Source organism: Atta cephalotes (genome assembly GCF_000143395.1).
Source record: "Atta cephalotes unplaced genomic scaffold scaffold00080, whole genome shotgun sequence".
NCBI classification, from domain to species: domain Eukaryota; kingdom Metazoa; phylum Arthropoda; class Insecta; order Hymenoptera; family Formicidae; genus Atta; species Atta cephalotes.
This window is the reverse complement of record NW_012130144.1, coordinates 156405-166704: the sequence shown is the minus strand read 5'-3', so window position 1 is coordinate 166704 and position 10300 is coordinate 156405. Positions and strand designations below refer to the sequence as shown.

General features: G+C 38.8%; 1 protein-coding gene across 1 annotated transcript in view; it reads right to left on the bottom strand.

The window, feature by feature from the left end:
* The window catches only part of LOC105624493 (flocculation protein FLO11-like), a 22570-nt gene extending 12445 nt beyond the window's left edge, over nucleotides 1-10125 (bottom strand). Inside the window, exons 1-5 of the mRNA XM_012205852.1 lie at nucleotides 10047-10125; nucleotides 5501-9378; nucleotides 1947-2072; nucleotides 1165-1275; nucleotides 359-545 (exon numbers count right to left, since the gene is read on the bottom strand). Of these exons, the coding sequence (XP_012061242.1) occupies nucleotides 359-545; nucleotides 1165-1275; nucleotides 1947-2072; nucleotides 5501-9378; nucleotides 10047-10125 (4381 nt within the window). The remainder of the gene's footprint in view (nucleotides 1-358; nucleotides 546-1164; nucleotides 1276-1946; nucleotides 2073-5500; nucleotides 9379-10046) is intronic.
* Nucleotides 10126-10300: the final 175 nt, after the last annotated feature.

The window sequence follows — 10300 nt, the reverse complement described above, 5'->3', positions numbered from 1 at the left end:
AGTTAGTATATAGTAATAACTAAGTTAAGTAAGTATAATTAAGTAACTATATATATATATATATATATATATATATATATATAATCAGTACTAAAAAATTATTCGCACATATATAATATCTTTAATTAAAAAATATTAATTTTTTAATACTAATTCATAAAAATTTCAATTTATTATATAGGATGTATCTATTATATAGGATGGATCTATATATAATAATAAAATGTAAATACTGAATGGGTTTTTTTTAACATTCTGTATAACTTCAAACTTTTATATCTTGTATAGCTATGCTTAAGTTCTGCATCACGTATTTATTGAAAAAATATCAAATAGATTAATGTTATATACAACTTACCTTCTTCGGTGCAGCAACCTAAAAGTGTTACGACATTTGGATGACTGCCTAATTGCTTCATAATTTCGAGTTCTCGATCTAAGTCTTCCTTCTCTCGATCAGAAGCGCCTTCTTTAACGGTTTTCACTGCTACTAATCGAGTCGTTCCTTGATGACCTGTCAAATCGTCGGCTTCGGCCTTCCACACCTGATATTACAATCATATTTCAAATGTTTATTAATTGTAAGCTTTAAAAAGATTTTGTTCCTCTTTAAGATTTGCAATTAATTTACTCTTGCATTTTTGTAAATGCATTCCATCTAAATAATGCCAATTATTGATAACCATAATTTAAGATTACGGATTTTAATTTTTTCTTGTTCATTTTATGTTATTAGAGATATCTATTGTCACTACTTTGGAAATTTATAATCACAATGAGAAAACAATTATACTAATCGCTGTGCTATTATTTAATTAATAGAAAAAAAATTCCATCACAATAGATTCCCCAAGTTTTCTCACAATTTTGCATAATCAATTCGAATGTATTACACTAACTACCCATCGTATCTCATAACTAAGTACGACGTTCAAATCGCGCACGTCGAAAGTTGTTATTATTATCGAAATCAACGTCGATAACATTGCGCAAGTAAAAGATTAGATAAAATCGCTGAGGAAATATCGGAAGAAGGAACTGCTGAACTTGACCGGGAAGATTACGTTTCCGCATGGACTTCAGGTATTTCGTTAAAATCTTTCCGACAGCCGCAAATTACAGGCTGCCTTTTTTATAGGGATGCCGCAAGAAGTATCTTCTCACCTGGCCGAAGTTTCCTTGCCCGAGGACTGTCTGTAATCTAAGCTTATCTCTAGGAAACTCCCATCTGGATTCTTGAGATGGCGGAGGCGGCGGTTTCTCAGCTTCGTGACACTGCGTGGAGAGATGAAGATTAAACTGCAGTTAAGAATTGCCTAAAAATGCTGCTAATTGACATGCATGGGAATGATTCGATACGTCGCGTTATCTGGAATTAATCTGTCTCGCGTCTATTGCTGACGTAAATTTCTTTCATGTTAAGAAATGAACTTCCGGGATTTTCCATTGACGTGTCTCTGCATAATGCGATTTTCCTATACGCGAAAAACGCGTGACGAAATCAATATATTATTATGTATCGTATGCAATAACTCGCTCTGAATATTTATGCAAATTATTTCTTCAAATAAAAAACGAACAGACAGCTATTAATTAAATTATACTAGTAAAATTGATTTTATTTAAAATATATTATATACAATTATTTATCAAATTAATTTGATTTGTAAATAAAATCATTTTTATTAATGTAATTTAACAACTGTCTCCATTCTTTTTATCTGAATAAATAATTTATAAAATATAAATAAAATTAATTTTGATATTAGGATACACGTACAAGTTATTTAGCCCAAATATCTTTTTGCGTGGTCACTGAATTAAATAAAGTATAATTTAATTGAAAAAATTCACACTATGTGACGAACGCGTCGAAAAGCTGTGCAAACAATTACTACGTGACTGCTGTCGCATTAAATATTTGAGAGTGTTTGTTAATTTCTCACCAAGTGCTGTATCCTCGGTAGTTTCGTGATCGCCTTCTCGATAGACGTCTTGAAGTCGCCGTTTTCGAGATTAAGAGCGTCCTTCCTGCAGCTTATCTCCGATGACGTGTCCGACTCCTCGAGCACCTGCATAAGCAAATCAACGTCAGCGCAACGTATGTGCAACATGCCGCTCGCTCGCGCATCGGCGAGCCACTTGAATCGGTCGTCACTTCCGTTTAATTGGGAGACGCAATGCCGCGTGGCAATAAAGATCAGCGGGATAAATTGAGGTATCCTGTGAGTATTTCCACGAATAATATTGTCGAAATAAAGTTAGACAAACATATTACGATTCCATGCAAATATACGTCGTTTTTTTACAAAGTCAATCAGATGCATGCAAATAATACAAAAATGATGACCAATTATATCTTCGTAGCTTTCAAGAATGAAATTAACTAAATTGCACTGGAGTATTTTTAATAGTAATAAAGAGAATAATTTGCTTCCTGCAGAGCACAAACTAACAGTAACAATCAATGTTGTAATTTTCCATTCCAATAATATAAATGTAATTTAACATATATTACACATGGCAATTGTTGAGTAGAAAATCATAATATTGATGTAATGTTACTGTTACTTTATATTCTACAAATTATGAAGAGTTTTTCTCTACACCAATCATATTTGATTATAATTATGCAACGTATTATCATGCACAGATTATTTTAAAGAAGAGCATCTATATAGAGTCGCTTATGTCATACGAGAATCATCAGGAAAACGGATCGGTTTGCCTGTCGAACGGTGAAATTTCAATCTAGAAGAACACAGCACACCCGAGTTTAGCATCGAGCTCATCTGAACTAACTTGGCAAGCCCGAAAACGGTCTCGCTTATTTATATGGCCCCTGTACTCATCCTTTCTCCCTTCTCCCTTCATTTGCGTGCTCCTTTTTTTACCGTCCACGCAAATCTTTGTACCGCCATTCAGATTTATTTCCATGACTGTCAGGTTAAATTTAAATTTATGCCCCCGTTATTATTTATGAACGTCTCGCAGGCATGAAAGCATTTCGCTTATGTCATTTCCGGAAATTTTGTGGTCTGCGCTATTAATTCTGCTATCATTTCTGACGCCAAAAAGATTGTTGACACTTATTCGCAAGAAATGGAATTTCCGCAATTAAGACCTATAATAGAAAATGTTATAATAGAAAATTGTTTTTATCAAGACAAGAAACGGAATTTTCGCAATTAAAAAACTGCAATATAGACTAGAAATGTGGTTCATCAAGGAACGTTGTAAAGAGTAAATATTAAAGTATAAATTCACGAGATATCTAATTGAGAAGTACATTATTGATGTAATTATTAATAATTACACAAATATCCTTATTTTCAGATACGATTGTGTTGATGAGGCTCGCACGAGAAGATATTCGACCTTCGACGCAATCTTCTTGTTGACTATGCGAGGAAAATTCCACGGAAAAAGAATTATCATAGATAATGAGTCGAACAATTTTCGTATTATTCAACGTTCGCGTTCATCTTCTCATTTACTAATACGCCACGCTTCGTCTGATGATACTGTGCTCGAAACATCCTGAGATTATTCTGCATACAATGAACTTGTAGTAATTGCTGGGGAGGGGAGAAGGAGAAGGAATAGTTAACCATTTCATGAATCACCACAAAGCTAGCCTTCGCGAAGGAATTATTATTATACGCGATGACCGCGTTTGATATTCATTTACGACGAAGTCACGGCCGTGATAATGTGGCAAAATAATTATGTTCGAAATTCAAGTAATTGATAGAATATTAAAAAAAATTTTTGCTCATTATTTTTTAACTTCCAACATAATTATTTTGATAATTCAATAATATTATTTTCAGTTCCAATAAAATGCTAGATCTTATAATCAAATCGTTTTTTAATTAAATCATTTTTCATAAATGTATATTAATTCTTTTTATATGAGTTATGTTACTTTGATTTCTTAAAACTAGTGCTTTTTAATTGATGCCTTTTAATGGTTTGCTTTAATTAACATAAATTAAATGTGTGTCTCACAGACTCAGTCAGTAAGACATAGTAATTGCGTTACAGATTTTGGCATCAGCTTCAGAGGATTCTTTAAAACCCGTTTTACAATAGCTATTCAAGACGATACTTTCTAATAATTATGAGATTAGTGATTTAGATTATCTAATAGTCCATAATAGCAGCGATTCAAATGCCGTCGATGTGCGTTAATTATCAAAATGTTAGCACGATTCTACTGCGATATAACAAACGTTGCTAACCAAATAGCCGTACGATAAACTCGCTATGATAATCCTAGTCATGCAGCGTAATGGTATGTAAGTGGCTCTGTCCTATGAACAGCAATTTGTCTCAGCATCCCGTCGTGTCATCAATTAAAAACTAGAGTTACATGTGACGCTTTTTCATCGCTCTCCCATCGCCTCTTCTACAATACGATAATCTTGATCGCAACGACACTCAAGAGAGAATAGATCTGATCTCCAATTAAATTATAATGATCTATAAGTCATCAGAATGAGATCAGAATGAAATATTATATTACTTATTTAGACAATATTAGGCAATCTTGTTCAATTCATCGTAAAATTTAAATTTCGATCGATCTGAATTTTTGTTTCCAATTTTTCCTACTTTTTTTCTTTGAAAATTTTGAAAACAATTATCTATGTGATATTTTTTCTGTTTAATAATATTTAAATTTATATTATATTAAATACAAAACAAAAAACTGTAAACTGAAGAATTGAGATTGCACGAAAATTATTTGAGTTTAAATAAATATTAAGATATTAAAAATTTCAAAAACACAGTTTGCTTATAAAAAATCTTCAGTTCAATCAATAAAATAATTAATAGAATTGAGAAGATTTTGCTCATGTTTAGTAATTAAACATTTAATTCGATAATTAAATTTGAATTAATCTAAATTTTTTCTTCTTCCAACTTTTTTCTTTGCAAATTTTGGAAACAATTATCCGTCTTTTAATGTCCAACAATTAATTAAACACTTAAATTTATTAAATACAATAGAACTACAAAAGAATTGAACTGAAGAATTGAAATTTTTTGAAGATTACTTGAGTTTAAATAAATAACAGATATCTAATTTCAAAAACATAATTTTTACGTTACATTATTTTTAAAAATATTTATTTGAAATCAATAAATTATTGAAAAAATTTCACACATTTGGCAATTATACAAATTACGTATTACTATTCTCAGTACTTTTCTATTGAAATATCATATTTAATATAAATCCAGTGTGTATCCGCAAAGCTTTCCTAAATATTTCTCTCACAATCACGTGTTTTTGATATTTATAAACGGATTCAAATCGTGTTTACCAGTTCTCCGATCACAATGTGAGACTTCATCTCGAGAAAGAGAAAAACGAAATATCACAAATCGATCTAGAGCATGGCGATTCGCGCATACTTTCTAATCCCGATCTAAGCTAAATCGATCGCAATGCTGGCATGCTAAGCGACCTCGAAACCTCGAACTCGCTCACCTTACGATTCCTAAGTATCAGTCTTCTGAGAATGAGCCCGACGCCGACGGCGATGGGAAAGACGACAAGAGTGGCCAGGATGTAGCCGACCACAGCAACCGTCTCCTGAGTGGCGATCACGTCGCCGTCGTGCCGCTTCAATATCACCTCACTGATGTTCATCGATTCCCGCGGGCTCACCGAGATCGGTTCGCCGGTCTCGAAGAACGTCCTGTTGAGCCCGCCGGGATACATCGTGCCGTTGTATTCCGGCAGAATCGAATGATCATAGGCAGGCTTGTACCTCGTCCTGTTGGTCGTGGTTACGAAAGAGGAAACTTTGGATCCTGGAGGAACAGCAGAATCCTGGGATTCACGATTCACCTCGTGTTTATCTTTTCGTGAATTTGTTGGAACGGTGGATTCCTTAGATTTAGGAACAGGAACGGTGGTCGACGTACTTCCACTAATTTCCGTCGCGTTATCGGCAGTTGTCGCTAACTCGAGATTCTTCTTCGTCGTTGACGACGTTGTTATCGTTCCTATGATCATTGTCGTCAATGCGGGATCATTTTGTGGCTCGGAATCTACTGGAAGCATCACCTGTTCCGTATCTCGAGCGAACCCGTCCATCGACCCGCTGCTGTTGAAGATATCCGACGTGTTATACAGATGCATGATTGGTAGTACATCATCCTTGTCTTTTGACTTGTCTGATAAATTACGTGCCCTGACTTCCGGCGATCTCTCGCCAGACATACGTTTCCCATTCTTCGTTACCGTGGGCGGCGATGAGGTAGATAGGACCTTCGACCTTCTACTCGAAGTCTCGTTTACATGAACGTCATTCTGAATTGGCGAAATCATTGTCGTCGTCGTTGTTGATGTCGTCGTCGCATCTTTTGCTCGGTATCTCTTCTGGATCTCAGAAGGGTCCAGATTGTTTTCCTTGGCGGCATCCGTCGGTCTCAAGGTGTTAGTTTCCGAATCGATAGTGGTTCTCTCCAATTCCGATAATATTCTAGGCGTGACCGGGAAAATCGGAACGGCCGGCACTGTCGACATCGTCGTTGTCGTCGTCGTCGTTGTTGTCGTCGTCGTCATAATCGCGACTTCATCCATTTGTTCAATCACTGTCACGGTTGTGCCGTTTCCGTCTATCGTTGCGTTCTCGTTGCTCTCAGTCTTGTTCAGCATCGCGATATCTTGATCGTCTTTCTGATCGTTGCTCCTGATATCACTTTCATTTAAACTTGATTTGACAGTAACGATATCTTCCTCAAGAACGTGAGACTTTTCCAGCTCCGTCGTCGTAATCGCGTCGACGAGAACAGACAGATCGGTCACGTCTAATGTCTCGTCAGCACTCGAATTTTGATTTAAGATCCCCATGACGGTGGTTTCTTGAAAACTATTGTCACCTGGCACTTCGTTCACCCCGCTGGCACGCGTAACTTCCCGAAGAGAATCAACACCTGGCACTTCATCGTCCGAAATTTTCTTGCGATTCGCAACTCGTGTCCCGTTCGACGATCGATTCACCACTAATGTATCCTTAGCACTATCGATCTTCTCTTCACCGGACTTCAGTCTCCTAGTACCGTTCGAAGGAGATACCGCGCTCGAAGAGGCCAATACTCTATGACGCTTGCTTGTCACCAGAGTCGAAGATTCTTCGCTTATAGTTGATCTTTGATTTAATACTGCGCTGGCGCTCTTCCTTAAGAATCTTCGATCATTAGCACCCTCCTGCTCACTGGTTCGCAACTTAGTGTGGTTCCATCTAACCGTACCTCTGTTTGTGATCTCCAGCGACTTGGTGGATCTGGACGTCGACGAGACAATGTTATCGTTATTCGCGGCTGAATGCAACGAGGACCAAGTAACTGTCGCTCTCTGGCCGGCTGCACCTCGTTGTTGTTGCGGAACAGCTTTCCTCGATCGTTCCCCCACCAGACCGTCAACTACACCAGGCAACACACCAACAGCTGCGGCTGGCTCGACGGTCGCGCCAGCACTGAGTCCCGTCGGCGTTCGTGCCAGTTCTATACCGCCATCACCGGCACGAGGAAGCAGAAGAGGAGAAGACGGCGGCGGCGGTGGTTGCTGCTGCTGCGGTCGCTGCGACGATCCACCGCTCGTTATCTCAGCACCGCTACCAGCAGCGCTACCTCCCCTCCGTCTTTCCTCGCCGCTTAATCCGGGTCCGGTATAGTTGCGCAACAATCGCGTCACATTCGTTATCGTATAAGCGTACACGTGTTGCTGCGGATGCTGCTGCTGCTGCTCCTGCGGCTGTTGATCTGAGTCGACGACGACGACAGGTGCGGACGACTCCGTCTTCGAGGGCGATGTCAATGATGGCGATGATTTTGAGACGACATCGCCGCCGGCCGACACGCGAACCGGTCGATCCGCGATGGGATCCACGACCGGTTGCTGCTTAACGGTATTCCGATGGCTCCGCTCGCTCTCGATCGCGAAACTCGACAGCCCGAAGCTGTTGTCTGGCACAACGATCCGCAGAGTCGACGATTCCGCCCGCGATGGTACCAACGACATCGTCTCGGTGCTATCGCTCTCTCGAAACCTCTCACTCTCTCTCTGCGATGTTGATATTGTTCTCTCAACACTCATTAACTTGTGCTCCGATTTCTCCACGTTCCCTGCTTCTGCCTCGGTGATTTTCTTCTTTTCGTTGTCCTTCCCAAAATCATTGATCCTCTGAAGGCTTTCGACGATCCCGTTCGAGGCCGTGATCGTTTTGTTCGAGAGTTTTGCACCGATTTCACTCTCCACGATGACCCTCGCCTCAACATCGGATTGCCGTGGTATCTGGGTCGTCATGCTCACCTCACTAACATGGGCCGCATTTTTTCTCTCTAGCGGGACTCGATCGCGGCTTCCGTCTGCGTGAGCGGACGAGTCGCTGCGGTGGAATTTGTCATCCACCGTATTCATCTCGCTCTTTGTTTCCGAGCCACCGATGATACCAGGGCTCGACTCGTTCCCGGGAATAATATTGGATACAACGTCTGCCGTAGGCCTTGGCTTCCGGTAATATAACCCGTTGCCTGAGCTTCTGAACGTATTCTTAATTCTTGATACTTGATTCTTCTCAACCGTTCGACGTTCTAACGTTTCCAACGCAATATTCATCTCTTCGTTCATAATTTCCTCCATTGGCGTCGCGATCGTCGCGGTGAATCTCTTTGTGGAATATCTTCTGCGCGAGGAAGTTGGGTTCGTCGATGTCGTCTCCACGGAATTATTACTGCTGCTGGTGACGTTCAGCGCATCCGGTTGGAGCTTCTGGCCAAAATAAAGAAACTGCGACATATCTTCCACCGGAATATTACTCTCCACTGGCCGGAAGTGATTGTATAATGATTCTGGCATCGATACGGTGTTCTTTTTGCGCATTTCTGCGTCTCCCAATTTTTGATTGGTAGCTGGCGTTGAAACGATCGAAGAGATGTTTTCGATCTTCTCGGTCGTCGGCGATAGAGATTCGTTTTTAGATGTTTTCGTAGTTCGCGATTCCAACTCTTCTCCCGTCGCGTTGAGATTGATCAAGGAAACGATTTTTTCAATCGGCTTCCTTGATGATTGTGGAATTTCCTCTTTTATCGATATCTCCGTTCGAGCGTTTGCGATATAAATGCCGTTTCTAGTCTCTTGGGTTTCCAGGACGTCTTGAGGATCCTTCGAAATGATGTCGCCAGGTCGTGGCCTACGACTAGAAAGAATCCGGTGAGGCTCATGCAAACGTTGATTCAAAATCTGTCGTCTTCTTGCAGTGAGAATGTTGCGTAGTGTCTGCTCGCGTTTAACTTTTGACGACAACAGTTCCGTGTGTAAGGATGTACGTCCATTACGATGATTCGTGACTGACGCGTCTGCAAACAAAAATAATATTTCTGAAAGACATCTTTAATTTCCTCAAGTAAATTAAATATAAAAATAGATGATAAGATATAAATATTGACGATTAGAAAGCATGAATTTAATTTTAATGACTCGCGTAAAAATAATTAAAGTTCACAAAATACATTATATTAATCATTTATTATGACAAAATTAAAAAAAAAATTTTAGTGGCTTGCAAAAAAAAAGAACAAAATAAAATTATAAATACATAGTTGCAATAATTTTGCAATAATTTTTTTATGCTAGTACTCGTTAGATATTACATTGAAGAAATAACGCGATTTCTAAATGTTAACTGATTGCATGTGCTAAACAATGATACTATGATATGTAATTGAAGCAATTATAGATTCCAGTCCGTTTCTACACGGATCCGACGACGGAAAGGAGGAATTTTCTACGGATTAATGCGAATCGCTATTTGTAATCATCATCCGTCAGAGCGTCTCGGTGAAAACCGGAAGAACATTGACCGTTTCTTCTTTACGCTACTCAGCAAATGTAATTAAGTTCTCAATTAGATTTGCGTGTGAAACGAAAAAAATTCTCGCGGAGAGAAGTTCTTCAAGTAACGGTGTTCTTCAGAGTCGCGAGTGGTTTGGGGATATGAGAGGTTCGATACCGTTACTTCTCTCACAGTTCCATGTGCTCGACGAAGTAATAATCTTCTGTTGCGATTGTAAAAATGTACCGAGTCGTGCTCGTGGATCCGACATTTCACTTGAGTTCATTTAAAAGCATCTACGGTTAAATATTTAGTTAGATACACATATGCATATGCATATGCAACATATGCAAAGAGAGAAAGAGATATATATATATATATATATATATATATAGAGAGAGAGAGAGAGAGAGAGAGAGAGAGAGTATTAGTAAATTAATTTAGTA